The sequence below is a fragment of the Cyprinus carpio genome, chromosome B21, assembly GCF_018340385.1.
Source record: "Cyprinus carpio isolate SPL01 chromosome B21, ASM1834038v1, whole genome shotgun sequence".
NCBI classification, from domain to species: domain Eukaryota; kingdom Metazoa; phylum Chordata; class Actinopteri; order Cypriniformes; family Cyprinidae; genus Cyprinus; species Cyprinus carpio.
The window spans coordinates 9,428,296-9,450,236 of record NC_056617.1 but is presented as its reverse complement, the minus strand read 5'-3'; the positions used below and the strand labels follow the sequence as shown (position 1 = coordinate 9,450,236).

Here is a 21,941-nt window from a genome sequence, read left to right as displayed (position 1 = left end):
TTTGAGTAAAAAGTTGGCTAAAATATTCTGTACCCTCTCTCTCTGGATCTCACTCCTCAGGGATGAGATTTTGATCTTAATGGCATCCAGCTCCTCATCAGGGGCTTGTGGGATAGGCAGGGGCTCAGACTCTTCTGCCGTTTGGAAGTTGAGGTCTGAGAGAGGAATGTACCACTTGGAGTCATACTGCTGGCTTTTCCTGCAGACAGACAGCATAAGGGAGAAATGGGGTGATTGGGAAAATAATTTAATATCCAGACAAAAATACATCCTGAAATCTGATTATAGAGCACTGATGTTGGTGAAGACTGGGCCCACAGGTCTGAAGAGCCAGGATGTTAGGCTCATGTTGGGAAAATAATACAAGTGTATCTGACTCTACACTACTTATATGGAAAATGAGAGTTAAGTGGTCCATTTTTAAAAATAGGAAGAGAGTGCGATGACAGAGCAGACAGAATTAAGGAAAGACAGAAATGAAAGGAGAAGATGGGAGAGAGAAAACAAAGAGATTTTCCTTACCCTCCAATCTGCTTCTTCAGTTTGGCACAGAGCAGGAGGTCAGTGAAGAGAAAAACATGGCGTAGCTTCCGAGCCCCTTCCACAAGCTCCACCATGAAGCTGTCCTTCAACAGCTGACGGTTCTGTCATACACAAAAACAATGAAGGCAAACTTAAATTCAGACATAGCTTCTCTCTCTCTCTCTCGTTCTCTCTCTCTCCACACACACACACACACACACACACACACACCATTAAAAATAAAGTTTGGAGTTGGAATTATTACAATAACTGTTTTTTAATGTAATTCATTCTTGTGATGGCAAGCTGAATTTTCAGCCTTTTCCAGTCTTTAGTTTCACATGATCCTTCAGAAATCATTCTAATATGCTAATTTGTTGCTCAGGAAACATTTCTTATTATTATCAGTGTAAAAAACAGTGTATATATTTTTGAAATATTTTTGTGGAAACCGTGCTACTTTTTTCCATATTCTTTGATGAATAGAAGGTTTAAAAAAAAAAAAAACTGTCATTTTTGCTCAGTTTAATTGTTGCTGAATAAATTCAAACATTTTTAAACACAAAGTTCAAAATATAATGTAATGCTACAGTAATACTGTCAAATATAACTGAACAATTTTTGGTGAAAAGTGCCACTAGGGGGCAGTCCCACTCTATTTCCAAAAACATGGCCTCAACTCTCAGAAAAGAGCAGTGAGCTGGTGTTGATGAGTCTTCTTTGTGTTTATGAAATGAGAAAATTGGGAGGACATTTTGAAACAGGGAACTCCGTCCACAGATCATATGCTAAGTGATAGTCCCGCGAGCCTAAGCAGTGGTTAACGTGTGAAAACACACATATGCGCATAACACAGCCCCCGGCCACGTCACGCATCAGTGCTCCCACAGCAACACGTCACCTCTGCAGTGGGGAAACAAAAGATGATATCACAAGCATCTCATCCAATGAGACGCTCTAACCTGGCTCCACTCACCTCCACATTCAAAGACATCTCATTTTCGATGCAACAACATCACTGCTGTTGACTCACCCAAAATGTATCCTTGGACGCTTGAGTGAATTTCCCAGCATTGTGTGTGTGTGTGATGTGCTGTCTGCAGCTGGGGACACAGATGAGATGGAAGAGTCACCGCATACTCATTCCAAAACTCCCAGCATGCCAGCCATGTTGTGCGTCATTGCATTTCCAGAACAAAGTGTAATGGCTTGATTTCAGCTTATGGCACCGCCAAAAATGAGATTCTTATTCCACATGGCTCAATTTTCTGCATACAGAAGTGCAGTGGCAGAGAAAAGAGCCTCTTTCCACATTTCTACCAACAGGAAGAGCAATTACATCATTTAGTTAATGAAAACAGTTCAATCAACGGTTAACGGTCCCTATTTCTCCTCAGCTCAGCCGTTTTGACAGTAATTAATGTGCGGGGTCTTGTGTAAGTGGATGGTTACTGTCTTAAAATAGGATAGATGAATGCAGTAGTGAATGCAAAGACTTAAAGAGCTGGTTGTGCTCAAAAGATCGCACTCAGCAATACTGAAACGAGATCCTGGGAAACACAATGATCCCAAATGCTCCCACACCACCAAGATTATATTGGTCCCATTTCAAATCATGCAGGAAGCACATACCACTTCCAAAGAGGCTATCTAAAACTTGTTTGCTGAACTCTTCATAAGAGAAAAGAAGAAAAAGAAGGGAGGGCAACATGTTTACAGAAAACAGTGTCTAGTGACATAACTGTGAGTGAAGGAACTTCCACAGATCTCACTTTGCCACAAGCTATTAATCAAAGGGAAGATGAGGCACTCTGTACATATTTATGATTCTTGTCCCACTGGTAATTCACTCAGCCCTCCGGGGGTTGGTATAAACATCAGAGCTTTATTCTAGGGATATTCTGTCGTCATATATTTTTATATAATGACCACTAAACTGTATAATTGACCATTGATCAGTTATTAAAAAAATAAATAAAAAAATAGGCATCACAACATTACAATGTACAGTATGAAAAATGGATATTTATTAAAAAATTTGCTTTAAGTGAGCGTTAGGTAGTAATCTAATGGTAAAAAAAAATATTCTAATTATTGTGAAAAATATCATATATTATATAATATATTGTGAAAAAATATATTATAGATTGTGAAAAATATAATATAATTACTATAATGAAACATATGTAATTTATAAAAAAATATATTATCACGGCAAAAAGAATTATTGGTATTTGTAATTGAATTATTATTATTTTGATGTTTGTGTGTATTATTTTATTTGCACAGAGGTAGTGCAAAAAAATATGGCCTAATGGTTAGAGAGTCAGACTCGTAACACAGAGGTTGTGGGTTCGAGTATTGTACCGGCAGGGATTGTAGGTGGGGGGAGTGAAAGTACAGCGCTCTCTCCCACCTTCAATACCACGACTGAGGTGCCCTTGAGCAAGGCACCAAACCCCCAACTGCTCCCTGGGCGCTGCAGCAAAAATGGCTGCCCACTGCTCTGGGTGTGTGTTCACTATGTGTGTGTGCACTTTGGATGGGATAAATGCAGAGCACTAATTCTGAGTATGGGTCACCATACTTGGCCACATGTCATGTCACTTTCAGTTTCACTGTACCTTTAAAAGGCCACTGAGCTGTTAACGTCCCTTATACTTTCTACCCAACAAACAACAGTACAATAAAAACATACACCCAGCAGCAGACACTAAAGTATGTTTCTTTCAAAGAACACTATGTATATCAGCATTTACATGACTGGCATTTCCAGAACAATCTCACTGTAGGGGAAATGCAAAGCCTCTCTTCCTCTCTCTTTCTTCTTCACCCTGCAGGATACACGCACACACACACACATCACACACGTCCAAAGACAAGCAAGCTTGGTATCTTAAACTTCTTCTGCAAACACTTATACTGTACACTGTTTGCAAATCTATACCAGTATCTTACCAGTCTACAGTGAACATTATGTGCTTTTTCCTCTGTAAAAGACGAGACGCTCAAATGAGCTGTCTCAGCACATCAGATGACATTTTCCAACAGTTTGCCTCCAGTACAAACATGACAATAGCAATATTTCATAATCACCCACTACAAACAGACTGAAACCACTGAAAATTAAACACAGCCATTCAGAATAAAAACGGAGCGGCTCATACAATTTGTGTTTGTGTGGTAAAGACAGATACCCCTCTGGGTTGCACATTTTTAGCATTCTTAACAAAACAAGCTACTTAAAATTATTACTTTTATTAGTATTACAGGCATATCCCTGACAGCATTACATTGTTCATAAAGAAGAATAAATCACATTATTACGTGCTTAAATTACCTCTGTGTCCTAAAGGTACAGTAAGAAGCAAAACGCTCATCACATGAGTCTGTGTGTGGTATATGTTGATGTGCATACGTCTGTAATGGTCTTTTGAACAGAGCAGGTGGCTTTGACAAACCCAAGGTCATCAGGTTGTGTATGTATTTACATTTGATGTGTATATTCAGGCATTAGCATGTTTGGATTGCTTCTGTGCATTTATGTGTCTTTTGTGCATAGTGCAGACACTTCATATACATATTTACATTGTGAATGAGTGTGTGTGCGTACACGGTCTACAATGTCACATGTGTGCAGCTACATACAAGGCCCATCATGCATTGCTGTGTGAGTGCGTATCACAGACGCTGAAAGCTGCTTTCTGAAATCGGCAGGTTCATTTGCATTTTAATTAAGTGCCTTTGACCCAGCTAGTGCAGGCCTCTGGGGCCACCCTGAATCTCTTCTCTCTCTCTCTCACCTGCATACCTCCAGTTTCCAGCACGGGTAACACTAGAAGCCCATAGCTAATCAACGCAACCATGATCTGAACATGCTAATGCTTCTAGCTACCCACTGATATCAGTTCTGAAGTTACTCTTAAATAATGAGATCATTGTTCATTGGCATCAACCAAAGAAGTAAGCTTAGAGCACCATACTGTACAGTACCTCTCCATTCAAGCTAGATGCATCTCTAGAATAACTAAATGAAAAAAATGAATGAAACAATAAGAAGTACACTGACACAAAAATTACAGCTGATACCAAAAAGCCAGTAATTATTTTTGTTATAGCAGGAAACTAATAAATGGCTAAAAACAATACTATTTTGTGTAAATAAATAAAAAATGCTATACCAAAAAACCTACAAGCAAACAAAACATACACGCTTTAAATGCTACAAGCTAAACAGTGCTGGATGCCAGAGCTACATGCCAAAGTTTAATAATCATGGTCTCTTTAAATCCCCGAAGTATGAACAATAGTATTAGTGATGCAGGCCTGAGCTAATAAAGAAATCATGGCTATTAAATCATCAAGAAACTATAAAAACAAAAGGAAAGTAAACTAAGGCTTGCGTTTTCTTAGACTGGACTTAAAGACAAAAAGCTCCACAACAACACATTGATTTCCATGAGTTCCTTTCATGCACACACTATCAATATTTGATCAGTTGGTCTGTCCACATGCGCCCGAGGGAGGAAGGCAGGAGGGGTGTAGAGAGTGGTAGCAAACTCCTCCTCAATGTTTACTCGAAGTAGGCGGAGCCTGCTCCACACAAGATGGCCTTTTATGAATAATCAATGAGTCAGAGCGAGGTGGCTCATTAAGGCAAATTACACGCAAGCGCTGCTCGCCATCAATCACACACAGCAACAATTCATCTGCCACTCTCCAGAGGCCACATTGCTGGAATGAAGGGGGCGGCACAGAAAGTCTCTGTGTCGAAAACCAAATGTATCATCACATGTAATAACATGATAATTCTCTATAAGGGTGATCTTCTCTGCCGGGGTCAGTGAGGGTATGCGTTTTCTTACCGCCTTTAATTAATGACATCATCATGACTCAAGAGCATTATTAAGCAGATACTGAAGAGATGATTAAAAATAAATCCCACTAGATCTGAGCACAACAACTCGTATGCAGCAAAGAGTTCTGTAACAAATAGAGGATGTTTTATTTATAGCATAAACCCTCTGTGGAGATGGAGAGTATATGCTAGTGTGAAATAGAGAGAAGGCAGAGTCGCCCAAGGATAGGTTGTGCAGAGAGTAGAGGGTGGGTCGCTCTGAGATGGATGGAAATGACTGACTGTATATCCTGATGGGAGCTCATTGGCTGGATGGCTTCAGGGCACCTGCACTATGTGCAAACTGGAATTTTGACATTTCTGTGCCCTATAAAAATATGTTTTTGACAAACACTCTCCATCGTAAACAAGATGGAGGACTTATGAGAGAGGGAGAGGGGTAAGATGGAAGGAAGGAGGGGTTTCTGCACTCACCTCTCCCTTCTTTACGGTCATGGACTGGCGGCGAGGTGTGCTCTCCTCGTTAATGCTGGACAGGAAGTTCTGTGAGATGCGGAGGGCGTCCTGCAGGAGGGGGTAATCTGGGTGACTGGAAGGTGTGTGTTTCAGAAGATCCTGTAGAAAACAAACACAGACATTCAACCAAAAAAAAAATGATTTTAAGGAGACCTATTATTTCCCCTTTTTACAAGACATAAGTCTCAGGTGTCCCCAGAATGTGTCTGTGAAGATTCAGCCCAAAATACCACACAGATCATTTATCATATAATTTTGAAAATTGCTTGTTTGAGTGGAAGCAGAAACAGGCTGTTTTAGTGCATGTCTCTTTAAATGCAAATTAGCTGCTGCTCCGCACCCCCCTTTTCCAGAACAGGGAACAGTTGGTCCATCAGATAATCTGCTAAAAACATCTGTTTGGTTTTGATGATGTTTTATCGCGCTGAAATCAAGCGTTATGTCTGAAGGTAAACAACTGGGAAAGAAACTGCATGTTTATATTAGATCTGTGTGGCAGCAGCATAACATACAGTAAATAAATCAATAAATCCACTGCTATCTTGTGCTCGTCAGTGCAGTCAAAGACAGAACAGTTACTGTAGAATGCTTTGCTTGAACATTCACCATGGCCTTAGAACTGGTACACACAGTTGTCGCTTGGGAAAACACAACAGCAGCGCCGTGGGTGGAAACTTGCAGATTAAGGGGCCATAATATTATAATAAGTTCCCCTTTCTACATCACAGGGGGAGCAAAATCTTGCAAAAGCTTGCAGAGAGAGGCTTACCAAAAAAAAAAAAAAATTACTGGGTTGTTCTTTTTCATATTTTCTGGGTTGACAGATGCACCTTGGACCTTATTATAGCACTTCAACATGGAAATGTCAGATTTACATGATATGACACCTTTTAATCAAAGCTTAAAGTTAAAAAATAGTTTTTAAAATTTATGTTGGTTGTCAAAGCAAAACCAATGACCATATACAGTATATACCAAGACGGTTTGTACATATATAGCAATGCAACCAAGCATTGCTATGAATGGGAAAAACTGCAACACCCAATATGGCGCGTCCTGGGCACCTTAATCCCACCTTCTAAATAAAAGAGCCATTTCCTATGAAGTTATATGTCGATGTACATTTGTTCCCTATGTTGTTTACAGTGCCCTTTGGACTAAATACACTCCTTGCAACTTGGAATCTCACTTAAGATGTTCAAGGAAAGTAAACTTCCCAAGGCACTATCTTGCCATTGGAACGTATCCTAAATATGAGCAATAGTAAAAGTGATTAACATGAACATTTATTTAACGCACAAAGAAAATATGATAAACTTGACTCACATGTAAAACAAGCGTGCTCCGGGTCACTCTGTCCACTGGTTTATAGAGCAGAGCTGGCAAAGACAAGACAGAAGAGAACACACACAGTGGGCGATTATTCACAAGAGCCACTTTCATACCGCAGGCTCAAATGCCGATGTTTGAAACCTTATCTAATCCACCCACTCAATGGGTTTTATGCAACTGAATTTAAAGAAGGAGCGACATGACATGCTGAGAGCAAAATGTGCAACACTTAAGCTCAATGAAAATACTACAAATAAAATAATGACCATATAATATGAAAACAATAAATAACATCCTGTTGTTTCTTACTTTCAAGTGAGTATTTGGCTGTCAGGTCCTTGCACTCCTTGGTGCTCCTGACCTTGAGACTCTGCAGAGATATCAGAGACAAACTCAGGATCAATAAACCTGTGAAGTGCACACCATCATGCAGGGCTGGTAACTGTGATCTCATAAAGGACATCAGATTACTGTTACAGAACAACTATTTTCGCCATATTACAACAGATATTCTCCTGACAAATGATAGCTGGTTATGATAAATGTATTGCTATGTAGATTGTAGAGTTTATCAGAAAATAATGTGTAAATAGCACATGATAGTCCAAACATTACATGTAAAAATAAACAAATCTTGCTGTTAAATACTTGACTGTGTACTTATTCTGTTACAGTGTATATTCAACTTCTCTTTCCTCTATTCTCTGTGTATTGAAAGAATCCCTTTCGGGAGAGACTGAATGAATAAATTAGCTTCTTACATTTGATCTACATATGGTAGGCACTAAGTAAATGTTTCCTATTGCAAGCTTTACACTGGTGGCAATACACTCTAGAACCCACTAGAAATTGTCCACCTCCACCAATGAGAACAAACTATTGGTCGTGCTAGAAGAGAGGAATATTCAAAGTGTAAAGGGAAGTAGTAGTTGGCCTGACAACGGCTGGTAGGGGGAATAAAGTGGGACGAGGTGAGCATCATCATGTAGATTTTATTCTAGACACCCTCTCTTCAAAACATTTAGCAAGGCATAAAATCTCTCATTGAACTCCGTTGAGCTCCACTTTTAGATTTGCTATCCTGGTCTCTCTGGTTAATCAGTCATTCTGAGTGACCCCATGGGGGAGTGCGGCAGGTAAAGCCCCGCATAAAAGCTGGAAATTACTTGTTCTTTGATGGCAGGATGCATTAAAGTAGATCTGATTCGATGTTGTTGAAGCTACAATTCCACTTTCTTGTTTTCTATCTTTAAACCAATACAATAAGCCTGAATAAGGGATGATAAAAATACTGGTACTTTGTCCATACCAAAAAAAATAAAATAAATTTGGGCTTTGTTATCAAAATTGGTCTCAAGAATCATTAAATTTCAGTATCAACTATGTTACAGGATTCTATCCACCTTATTTTTCCCAAAAGAGCGGGCCCGGCCATTTGTAAATTTAATGTGTCTGGCTTCCGGTAACACCCACTTCCAGCTATTTTTAGTTGTACAAAACACCTTGTTTTGCAGCTTGATATTCAAACTGGTGAGTCTTACCATATTATTTTAATCTATTGTCCTAATTATGAACACACTGGTTTGTAGTGCAAACCGTTTTACCATTTACTGCACTTTGTTATTTTTCTCATTATTTCCCTACAGCGGTTAATGAAAATGGAAAACGGCTTACTTTCGCATTGAAAAATAAGGTGGATAAGGCCCTATGATTTCCACGATTGCGGAAAACGAGGACAGAATCACAGAATCCAATCATAAAAATGGAATTTACTGTATAACGAGGAATGTCTTGGAATTCACCAAATTTTGGATGAATAAATCAAGAGGAGGTCAGTTCACTTAAAACAAAATGCGACACAGACTAGTGTCTGTGAATATTAATCAACAAAATACTATTTAAATACTAATCCTGCATGTTCTGCATGTCTCTGTATGATTGAATGGCACAGACGCACAGTTTCGTTTTCTACACACATACTGAAGCTTGCGTGTTTTCCGTCTCTACCGCCTCAATATATGAGTATATGAACACATGAACATAATCTCTCCAACTGCTCTGAGAGTCACTTCATGAGCATTTTGCCGTTTCTTTTGAGAAAAACTATGGTCATATATAAACAGAGAAACCTTCAAACCCGTCAAAATTAAAAGTTCGGAATTGTAACAGGAATATATTAGGCTACTTAGTGTAATGATAAAATTATTATTAAAACATTATTTTAAGGAATATTTACCAGTAAAATTATTTACCAGAATTATGTAAATAAATAATTTTATTATAAAATTATTTAGAGATGCTTTTTATTATTAAAATTTAATGAAACTATTAAAATGGAATCCGGGAAATTAATGGAAAACAGAAATTGATCAAAATAAAACTAAATTTAAGGGGAAAAAACCTTCTTAAGGCTTTAAAAATTTAATTTTTGTTAAACTTAATCATGATTTAAATTAATTAGACATGCTTTTAGATGAATACAATTTAATATAACTATTAAAACAGAGTCTAGAAAAATTAAAACGGAAAAAAAACATGAACCGGAATTTGGGAAAAAATAAAACAGATTTCATAGGGTACTAATTCTATTCCTTCTAAGCTGGGGATTTTGGGTAGAGGTATCTGTTCCCGTATTAGAATAACACTTATTAGCACTAGCACTAGTATTATTAGTATAATATGTGACCCTGGACCCTTAAGTTGCTGGGGTATATTTGTAGCATAAAACCAAAAATACATTGTATGGGTCGAAATTATAGATTTTTCTTTTATGCCAAAAATCATTAGGATATTAAGTAAAGATCATGTTCCACGAAGATATTTTGTAAATTTCCTACTGTAAATATATAAAAACTTGATTTTTGATTAGTTATATGTATTGCTAAGAATGTTTAAGTTTTTGAACTTTTAAAATTTTGACAACTTTAAAGGCGATTTTCTTAATATTTAGATTTTTTTGCACCCTCAGATACCAGATTTTCAAATTGTTGTATCTCGGCCAAATATTGTCCTATCCTAACAAACCATACATCGATGGAAAGCTTATTTATTCAGCTTTCAGATGATGTATAAATCTCAATTTTGAAAAATTGACACCTAAGACTGGTTTTGTGGTCCAGGCTCACATTACTTATTAGTATTAGCACTCTAGTAGGCATTACCTCAGAGATCTCTGCGAACTGTGTGTTTGCTTGGCAGCACTTCTCTGCGGTCTCTACGGCGAGTTTGTAATTATCCACAAAGGCCCTGTACACTCCAAGCTGGCTAGCCTGCAGGAAGAGAAAACAAAGTGAGTCATATCCACTCATGCATCTTTTTGTCTTTGTTGTCCATGTATGGTGGACTTTAAAACAGTAGGATGCAAACTGTTGAGATTTATGAGCATATCCAAGATGACAGTTCCCGCTTCTGGCTAACAGCGACACTATCAGTAATGAGTGAGATGCACGCATGGACTCGCCGTGATGACATGGGACGGACAGACGGGACAGTGTCAACACCGCAGGAGCAGCTGGACTGTTGCTGTGCGTGGCTATAGAGCCTACAGCGGTTGCCATAGCAGCAGAGGCCAACTCCACAGTGAGCAATTAATGCGTGCGGCTGGCGCTTGTAAAAAAGCACATTTGAAAATCTGATTTAGCCTATCCAAACTCAATAGCCATCCTGTTAGAACTGGAAACCTCTCTCTGGAAACAGCTCAATCAATCTCTCAAAAACACAAATATACATTAGATGATAAAGGGGTTGTGTGGGTGTGTATGCATGATAATAAATAAGCTGGAGCTGAGCTGGCTAAAACATTTGTCTGCCTGGACTGACCATGTGGATTTGACAGTTTAAGAGAAAATATTTAACCATACTGTAGAATATGTTTTTGATTTCTTCAAACAGTTGTAATTGGTAGTTATTTAGCTTTACACTTTCACTTTATTAGCTTTAGATTAGATTTTCTAAAGTTTTTGCCCTTATGGCCCTATGTTTTTGTTACTGTACCATTAATTCAATTAACATCAATTCTGTCAACATTTTGTCTCCTTAGGCTACGTTTACACTAGTGTGTTTTCATTGTGAAATGGATAACTTATTATTCATTAGTCATTTACACCACTTCGGCGTTTTCAACCCTTGAAAATGGAGACTTTTGAAAATGTTTTAATTTGAAAACTCCGGGGTTGTGTTTCAGTGTAAACGGACCAAAACAGAGACTTTTGAAAATGATGGTGTGGCTGCCCACATTCGCTCGGCATATCCTTGATGACCGTGTAAACAATGACATCATGCTCATTGTTGTACCCATAGATATGTATAAGTATTCCCCATTCGACTGCTCAAAGCACGTAGAAGCGTCTGCCATCTAAATAATAGACTCTGTCTATACATATCTACATGCATTAATTGCCATGTGACATGCGTTTTTGGTTGTGTAGTGTGGACAGAGAACGTTTCTGAAGCGCAGTGAAAATGCCAGGGTAGACAAGGATCGTTTTCAATTTAAAAGGATGTTTTAAAATGAAAATGCACTAGTGTAAACAGAGCCTTAGAATTTTATTTGCATATTCTTATCCTGTGACTTATTCTTAGTTGTGTACGTTTTTTCAGACTTTTTATTTCAATGGTTAGAGAGTCCAAAGGTTGTGATTTTGAGTCTCGGGCTGGCAGGAATTGTAGGTGGGGGGAGTGAATGTACAGCACTCTCTCAACCCTCAATACCATGACTGAGGTGCCCTTGAGAAAGGCACCGAACCATCAACTGCTCTCCGGGCGCCGCAGCATAAATGGCTGCCCACTGCTCCAGTGTGTGTTCACGGTGTGTGTGTCCACTGCTGTGTGTGTGCACTTTGGATGGGTTACATGCAGAGCACAAATTCTGAGTATGGGTCACCATACTTGGCTGTATGTCACTTCACTTTCACTTATATAGATACCAATAGCCTTGTGGGCAGTGTGCCGACATACAATGCCACTGCACTACGGGTATTTCACTTCCTGTCAGCTCAAAAAAAAAAAAAAAAAACACACACAAAACTATCTAAATGCAAAAATTTTGAAGCTCAATATCTCAAAAACTTTGAAGCTCAATATCTCAAAACCACTCAGAATGCAGATAGAACCTTATTATTCCAAAGTGCCGATTTATTCATCTTCATGTCATTCTGTAGTTATACTTCAGTTTCACCCCACAACCCCAAGTGACCCCATTGGTACCTGTCCAGGTTTGGTGGTATATCCGGGGATATTTTTTTTATTTTGCACAGGCCAAAGAGAACATAAGTGAAATCATTTTCGCAGTGTGTGCAATCCTCTCCATGCTGAGCAGAAACAGCCACTCCGGGCCAGAATCTATCAGCAGTGTGGCGGACAGGAGTTTACTCTGCAACAACCTCATTACAGCGTGGAAAGGGATGATGACCGTAATAAAGCAACGACAACACATGCTGGGTCGAGTCAAACCATGGCTGAGTGCTGTGAAGAAACTGAAAATTTAGAAATGTAAACAGACTGAAGCAACTTCAATCAAATGTGTTTAAAACATACAAAACCAACTATACTAAGACTGTAGTCAGAGTAGACACTATGGGCCTCATTTAAGAAATGAACGTATGACAGAAAAGTGGGCGTACAGTCGTTTTTACGCAAAACTTGGAATTTACCAATATGGATATGAGCAAAGGCTACAATCAAATCTCACGTCAGGTCTCCGCTCATGTATGCACGTGTTCCCTGAACTTGAGTGCAGCATAGTATATCTGGTGGAGAATTGTATAATGACAGAATTTTGTTCAAATTCAAAATCAAGTCTATAAAAGGTGTGACGAGTTGGCTGCCTCCCCCCTAATTATCATCATCACCCCGTCCCTTGATCGCCCCCCATCGCCAGGCTCCCGACAGGAGTGGGTGTGTGAGAGAGGAGGGGCGCTGTAAGAGCCAGGGCTGGCGGCGTCTGATGGGGCACACCTGGCGCAAATGGAGCCCCATCACCGCCGCTGTTTAAATGCCGAGCACGTTTCTCCTCGGGAGACCGGTCTCTTCCCCGTGCATGCACGCTGGTGTCCTCCTGGGTCCAGGAAGAGTGCGTAGAGGGACTTCCGCGCCACCAGAGACATGAGCTGCCGGACCCATGGTCCGGACGAGAACCGCACCCGTTACACGGCCAGGATTCCGGGCCGTCTAGTCCCTTCAAGCGCCGCGGCCAGCGAGGTGGATGCAGCCGCTGGAAGAAGCCACCGCCCCTCGCGCCCCGGACCAAAGAGGGGAGCGCGTGCGGCCGGCGGACTCCGCCCCTTACCTGGACCCTTCCATCCTGAACACTACCTGCACTTCACATACCCCGCAGCACAATGAGGACACCAGATTCCCTGTTTATTTTGGACACTCTTCCCCTTTGGACACTTTTATTCCCTCTTTTGGTTATCTTTTTGTTAATAAAAGCCTCTCCGAGGCCTGACGCCATACCCACTGTGTCTGTCGTTTGCTCCTCCCGCCACAAAGGAATAAAATAAACAGGACCAGACAAAATATAACTGCGACAAGTATAGGCTAATCTCGTTTTTGTGACACTCAATGCATTTCATCTTTTCTTTATATCTTTATTTTATTAAACCCATCTGATCACCCAGGCGCCTCGCACACACACAACATTAGTTCTAGTTGCCTGACATTTCAGCTATTCATCATCAAACTAAAATGCAGTCAATTAAACATAAAAGCTACACTGTTTGTTTTAAAAGGTCCGCCGTAAACTCAGCGTGCAGCGCCCAAACAAGCCTTGTTTAGACGTGTTGCAAATATGGAAAAAATAGAAACATTTGGATTCTTGTCAAATGAGAGAGGGTCGTGAGCCCAATGCCGTTTCAGTTTTGCTTGACTTTGTGTGCTGTTTATAATAAATGCCACTAGCCTATAGTGTGAATTTTTTTTATATTATAGTTTAATATATACTTTTATAGCTGCTTATTTTGTCATTCTTGTTCTGTATTACCATTAAATGTAAAGGATACATGTGGAGTGAAACTAAATAGGCTAAATAATGTTTATGTTTGTAAAAGTTTTCTTGTATTTACCGGTATTTAATATACATATAAATTAATGTAATTGTTTGCAGTTACAAGGTTAATAGATCTGCACTCATTTCTATGTTAGATTGAGGCCCATTATTTCATTTGAAGGATACAATTTTTTCATTTTAGTAGATTTGTTATCGACGTTTATAAAATATTGCAAAAGCTTTACGCAAATCTATAATGGAAACACTGTTAATAACTGTGATATTTGTAATGCGGTTAAAAAAAAAAGTGTAGGTTTTTTTTGTACATTTAAAAAAAAAGAAAGGGCGGGAAGTACTGATCAACAGGACGTTCTTTATGTACAATGGTTATGGTTACAAACTCTCTCAAACGCTGTGATGACAGGATGATATTCCTCATTCAGATAACACATAACCAGCCCATTAATTCATTATGTCAACACAGAGAAGATGCTAAGGCTGTTCTGAGAATGTTGAGCTGCATCTAAACACGACAGACAAACTAAAAAGTTGATACGTCAGCTGGTTAAGACAGCTTGACAGAGACTTCAGCACAGCAGGGCTCACATCCTCTCAGCCTCGACACACTTCCTCATGATGACACGAACATATGCCAGGCCCAGCTGAAGATGAAAGCATGTTCCTCTGCTCTGTGCATTTAAAGAATGTGACCTGTTTAAGTAGGTCACAGCAAAGATGGGAATGTCAGAATTTCTTGCAGTTAGTAGAACAGTCTCCAGAGAATTTACATACATGTGTCAGCGACAGGCGTAAAACATTTAGTGCAAGTGAGTGGGAACATTTTCATCTTTCTCACAGCGGAGCGGGACATCGAACATCCCCTTTGACATGCAGACTCCCATAATGACTTTGCTCATGATTTGCATGGCATTTTCTTACTCGACATGAGCTGTCGGGAAGGAAGAAACAACACAAACCGCAGGAGACATTTCTATCACGTCATTTCTATCTATCTCGCTCGTTCATTCATCTTCTTGTCTCTCCTGCTGTGAGCAAGTGTCTTTTTAGGGAGGCTGCCTCCTCGAGCACTGCCTCGCCTCCTGCCTCTGGATTCTTGTTAATAGACGTGGAGAGGATGAGGGGATTAGTGACAAATAGCCTCGGGTCAAAATGACTGACTGACTGACTAACTGACTGTCTGAGGAAAGCCCAGCACCTTCTGGGAGAAAACACAACTTGGCGACTTTAGCTTCCGTTTATTAAGGGGGGATGGTCAAAGTGGGGAACAATGAGGGGGAAAATGGAAAGATAAGTAAATGTGGAATATGACTCCTGAGTGCGCTGGCCGGACAGACCTAGGAGGGATTTGTCTGCCCCCTAACAGTCAGCAGAGTCACGTGAGGAAAGAACTTAATGGAAAAAATGGGGGGGAGTGGGGTAGAGAACACAATCTTCGAATGGCACTATTAATAGTCTCTCCTCGAGACACAAAGCACACACTGTAGTGGCTGAGTGAAAAAAGGCAGAATTGAGATGTGATTTTCAATGTTACACAGGATCCTGCAGTCCAGACATTGTGTGACTGTGCAGTATCGCTCTAGGGGCATAAATGATTCATTTAGGATTCCTTGATTTAGAGATAAATGTTCATTCTTATTCAGCCTCATGGGGCACAAAACTGGAAAGAGACTAGACAGCGGAAATGTTCCACCATGATCAGAATTAAATTCTTTACTCTAAATCAGATTCTCAATTCACAGTTAAATTAAAAAGCAGATCCTGATTACACATATTTTTTTTTTTAAAAGTCAACATTAAATGCTGCTTGCTTCAGAGTGAAACAGGACATGTTTTGTGTACAAAAAGGAGGACAGGACATTATCCATCAAGATTATGGTGATAAAGCGGGTGGTGGATACTAAAAATGGAGTTGGGGATTTGGGGGAAGGAGTTTAAAAATGATGTCAGACCCTGAGCAAGTTATTACAATTTTTTGACAATAAGTAAATAGGGTCTATTTCAATTTTATGTTGTGTTTAACCTGAAAAGGGGTCTGTTTAGAGAATTTTACTCACTTGTTTTTGGAAAAGGTCTCCCACACGTTGGTGGTGACTCCACTGCTGCACTCTGGGTAAAAGGCTATCATAGAATTCTTTGTGGATCTCGTAGAGCTCAGGCACTTTAAAGAAGATGGTTTCGATCTGTTGAACAGTCAGGACAGGCTGGGAGGTGGTGGCTGCTGCTTTCAGGGGCTTCATGGGCTGACAAAGGAGCAGGAACAGACATTTGAACATTTTAGTGACAATATAATCAACTATACACTAGATTTGGTAAGATTTTTTTTTTTTTTTTTTACAGAAGTCCCAGATGCTCTTAAAGACAGTAAAAACAGTAATATTGTAAATTATTCATATACTAAGTTTCAGTTAGAGTCTTCATTTGGCTTAAATTTGCCCTGCCGATGTATATCATCACAAACACATATTTATATGAAATTAAATGTATGACTTTCCTGTTGCAGATGATGGATAAGATCATCTAATTTTAAGCTCAGTGGCATAATCACTAAGCTGGCCACATCTTCCTTATAAGAATCCTTGAGCAAATTTAATCTTGCACTGTTAGCAAAATCAAACTTGAGGCACTTTTACCAGTAACAGCGCCTCCAGATGGCTGAGGTAGGTCTCTTCACTGGCCAGGATTCCAGACAACACCCTTTTCCTCATCTCCAATCCCTTCTCCAGGTCCAACTCCGCCTGCATGAACATAGAAAGAGCTCACACGCTTCTGAACAACACACTCTTAAATCACATGACATTAAATTACATACTGGCAATGCTGAAAAGAGCTATAAAAAAAGTGATTTGGCACTGGTTCAATGGAGCTGCTTTATGGTCTTATAATAACTGTCTTGGCTACATGAGAATCATGGGAAATTCATAACACCTTTGAACTGAATAAGGCCTTTATGTAGTCTACACTATTCACAAACCCCTGAGTAAAGCATTAGAGATACTACAGACCTAGAATCCATCCAAAAGCAAGGCATATCTATTTTGTGTTGTGTGTAGAGTTACCGAGTGCTGATGGTGACTAAGTGGGCCTGAAATGTTGGTTTCCATGGCCACAGCACAGGTAGTGGAAACCACAGATGTTTGTGATAGTCTCATGAGACTTTCTAGTCCAGATTTTAGGATAAAACATCCATCTGCTTCATGACTGTGTTATCATGGCTTGAATTGAGTTTTTAAGCTAAGGTGATGTTAAATTGCTTTCACTGCATACATTTCTTCTAATCTCACCAACTGATATTAGATGTAAAACCCCACCTGGTGACAGAGTAAATCCCGCCACTGAAACCGTCAGCAGGGGGAAGGTGGAAATCAAGGTTTTATTCATGAACTATTTCTCTAGACCACCATCTTTTCTTCAGCCACATATATATTAATCAAAGCATGTTGGCGTTCAAGCGCATGAGAATGAGTTGAGCTCATCTCAGATGCTCAAACAATAACCCTCTCTTACTGAAAACGCAAGGACGAGAAAGTATTTCTCATCATACACACAACAGGCAAAAATTACAAACGGCTCCGATGAGAAAGAAGCAAATATGTTTAAAGAACATACACAGTACAGTGTGTCAATAACAACTAGGATTAGAAAGAAAAATTATTACAAATATTTAGCCACAAGTAATTAGATGACATTTTAAACTTGTATGATTTACTTTTACTTTTCCCATACCTATTATTCTATCTGGAAGCTAATGGAAGTTGCCCCACTTTTGGATTTTCACTTGTCTTATACTGTACTTTGAAATGTGACCTAATAAAAAACAGATTTGTTACCAACATGAGGTCAACGTACAGAAAAGGTATAACTTTCAATTAGTGCTGTCAAACGATTAATCACATCCAAAACAAAAGTTTTTGTTTACATAATATATTTGTGTGTACTGTGTATGTTTAATATGTATATATAAAGACACACATATACAGCATAGGCTATATTTTGAAAATATTTACATGTATATATTTATATTCATATAAATTATATCATATATAAATATATTTAATATATAAACATAACACATTTCTTAAATATTTACATGCATGTGTATTTATATATATACATAATAAATATACACAGTACACACACACACATATTATGTACACAAAAACTTTAATTTTGGATGTGATTAATTGCGATTAATCATTTGACGGCAATACTTTCAATATAAAGTTAACGAGATTTCTTGAACATAATAATTTCTTATAGAGAAGTCCAAATTCAATCTTTTGGAGTTTCAATAAAGCACATTCGATTTTTTAGCTTAATTTGAATAGAGTGGCAATCTACAACAGCTCTTTGTGACAGCATGACAACACTATTCTTAAATATGCATTTTGCACTCATTAAAATTAAATCTGGTTCTGTGTTTGAAGAGAATGTGTCTGAAAAATGGGTGACCATCCCTCTGTAGTGTCAATTGCAGGTTTATTTGCAGCTCAATTCAAGACGTTTACATAGCAAATCCCTCTTTGAATCCATCCATATTTCAAATCCCTGGTTGTGTGTATGTTGGGTAAACAAGGAAAGCAAGTAGGTGTTACTGGGGAAGGGTGGATGAGTGTGTGCAGGTGAGTATCTACTCTGTATTGATTAAAATCCATGTGGGAGCTAAACATAGAGGACATAAGGGCCTAAACAGACTGCTTGCCTCTGGGCCTGGTATTGTCAGGGAGGGACATCAATCAATCTGACAGCCAATGGCTGTGTCAATGAAGCAAGAAAGCTCTGTTTTACAATCAGTAATTTAATTTGATGGCCACTATGCATGATGAAGACAGTATTCTGAGGCTCTGAAATGAAAGCCATGATAATTTTAAACCATATTTGATAACAATAGAAAATAGAAAGAATTTCTTTAGATCACGCATGACTGCATGCAATGAATGTCATGAGATTCTTCTGCACAGTGCCGAGCTATATAATATTTACTAAGCTGCGATAAGCACTAAATGTTCAATTAGATTTGTACTATACAGACTCAGCACTTCAGAATCTGCAAGCTTTGAAATCTGCTAAATTTCACAGCTCACTGGTTTTGTTGTGTACCATTACCATGGAGGCTATAAATATATGTGGGTTTACTGGTACAATTATTCATAATGAACTGCTTCACAGATGGCATATACTTGGTGGATTCCTATCATGGATCCATGCATGCATAAAGAAATCTCTAATGCGTACTCTTTACCTTCTCACACCACCAACAAAGCATTCATCTCTCTATGCCCAACAAAATATGACGATTCGGACTCGTCATTTGTGGCATTCTGCAGTCAAATATTTGTTTAATCAATTATTTTGCATTTGTTAAATAAACGTAATTATTCAAAGGCCAAAAAAAATCTTAATGTCAGATTCATCACTGTCTGGCTGGCAAGGAGGTGACTTACAGACTTGGAGGACTCGATTGAGCCGGAGGAGAGAGTGTCTCGACTGCTGCGGCTCTTGGAGCTGAGGTGAGGGGAGGAGGAGGGGGAGTCGTCGATGTAGGGCAGAATGTCATGGTGTCTGCGCTGCTCCTCTGCACGATCAGCATCATAACCATAAGTGGGCGGAGTGCCTGTAAACGGACCATCTGTGAAAAGTAGGAAAAAAAGGAATATGGTTGACATAACCAAGTGGAAGAAAAGCATCATAATTTATGAAACGTAAAACATCTTTTGAACCATGCTTACTAAAATGAACTGCACAGAAATAAACTACTGATTGGTAAACAAAGTTCATGCCCCATGTCTTAATGTCATCAGCTAAGAGAGTCTGTTTCAAATTCGCAGTGTTGAACTGATTCAGTTTAAGTGGCAGTCTAACATTAGCCTAGAGCTCTTAAAGGGCAATGAGATTATGTTTGGAGTGGATTTTAAGTTTTGGTATTAATGCAGACAGGCCAGAACTTTCTGTATACATTAAGATCACAAAAAACTTTATGGCTTAAAGAGTTTCCCTCACCAGAGGAAGAGATATAAAGGGAAGACAAACGCTCTTATTCCTGTAGAAGAGCAGCCCAAGTTCCCTCTTCCTGGACCGGTTTGTCCATTAAGCTGCTGGCAGCCGCACCAGAGGATCTCATATTTATTCAACACAAGCTCTCAGTTAAAACTAACTGTTTTGCCCTCATATGAGACAAGCACATCTGCTAGCCTCTGGAAGGAATGAGCAGGACATTAAAGGGTAAGCTGTTGCAAACCAGTGTGAATTTCTTTCTTCTGCACAATGCATGCATTACATTTTTTAAGAATGTGGGTAACCAAAATGGTTGCTGGTCCCCTTTAATTTCACTAGTATGAAAATACTATACAAGTCAATGGGGACCATCAATTGTTTGGTTACCCACATTCTTTAAAGTGTCTTCTTTTGCATTCAGCACAAGAAAGAAATTTGTGCAGGTTTGGAAGAACTTGAGGATGAGATGAAATGATGAAAATGTTTCAAATGTTTCAAAAAGGTGACAGCAAAAATGCACTGCCAGCTTTAAACAACTGACAGAAACAGTGAAACTGTCAATACAAAGGCATTGCTGAGGAATCCCTCCCTTGTTTTTCAGAGCTTCCTGCTGGCAGGTGGGAAAACTCCTACAGTTCTAAAACCAGAGAAGAGGCTATGGAAACATTTTTTTTCACCACACAGAGTGAGGATGATCAATATGAGTGTTTACTTGATGTGGAAAACAGGTTTTCATAGACCTTCATGCAGTTTGCTAATCACACAGCTTACTTACTGACATGTATGACCTGCATGAACATCAATCATTTTGCTTACTATGAAATAAAACTTACTGAAGAGTCACTGAGCTATACCATCCAAAAGTTTGGGGTTTGGGATCTTTTTGAAAGAAGTCTTTTATGCACACCAAAGCTGCATTTATTTGATCAAAATCACAGTAAAAACAGTAATACTGTGAAATATTATTACAATTTAAATTACCTGTTTTCTATTTGAATATATTTAAAATTTTAATTTATTTCTAAGATGGCAAAGCTGAATTTCAGCAGCCATTAATCCAGTTCTCAGTGTCACATGATCCTTCAGAAATTATTCTAATATGTTGATTTGCAGCTTTAGAAACATTTCTTATTATTATCATGGTTGAACAGCTACTTAATATGTGATACACTTTTTCAAGATTCTTTGATGAATAGATTAATGGTTTAAAAGAAGCATTTATTTGAAATAGCAATTTAATTTAAGTCATTACTTACTATGGTTTTTAAGGTGCACATACTAAATAAAATAACTTTCTATCCAAAATATATAAATAAATAATAATAAAAAAAACCTTACTGACCCCAAAACTGCACAGTACTCTGTTAATCCATTTCAAGTTCCTTCAGCCACCAGTTTTTTTTTTTTTTTCTAAATTGTAGCTTTAAGTTAAAATAAATTAAATTCCAAATTATTAATTAATTAAAACATCTGTATGAAAACATTGACAAAAATTCTACACATAAATATGGCCGTATAGACTGTAATTGAATGAGACCCACTGTGTTTATGCGTAAAGCCAAAAGAGCATGAAACAGCTCTAGCTTACTCTGAGTCACACTGCCTTGTCATTGCCTCAGCGTTCATCCTCCCACTCTTGCCTCTGTCATCTCTCTCTCTCTCCCTTTCCTACAATCTTTCTCATCCCTTCCTCTGGCTTCCCGCAGATGTCTGCTG

At 38.8% G+C, this 21,941-nt stretch overlaps 1 protein-coding gene across 1 annotated transcript in view; it reads right to left on the bottom strand.

Annotated features, from left to right (window-relative positions):
- LOC109046247 (breakpoint cluster region protein-like) overlaps positions 1 to 21,941 on the bottom strand; it is a 68,909-nt gene that overhangs the window by 10,810 nt on the left and 36,158 nt on the right. The window contains exons 2-10 of the mRNA XM_042748458.1: positions 19,676 to 19,860; positions 16,865 to 16,969; positions 16,289 to 16,474; positions 10,390 to 10,497; positions 7,538 to 7,598; positions 7,223 to 7,275; positions 5,855 to 5,995; positions 523 to 644; positions 34 to 199 (exon numbers count right to left, since the gene is read on the bottom strand). Coding sequence (XP_042604392.1) covers positions 34 to 199; positions 523 to 644; positions 5,855 to 5,995; positions 7,223 to 7,275; positions 7,538 to 7,598; positions 10,390 to 10,497; positions 16,289 to 16,474; positions 16,865 to 16,969; positions 19,676 to 19,860 — 1,127 coding nt within the window. The remainder of the gene's footprint in view (positions 1 to 33; positions 200 to 522; positions 645 to 5,854; positions 5,996 to 7,222; positions 7,276 to 7,537; positions 7,599 to 10,389; positions 10,498 to 16,288; positions 16,475 to 16,864; positions 16,970 to 19,675; positions 19,861 to 21,941) is intronic.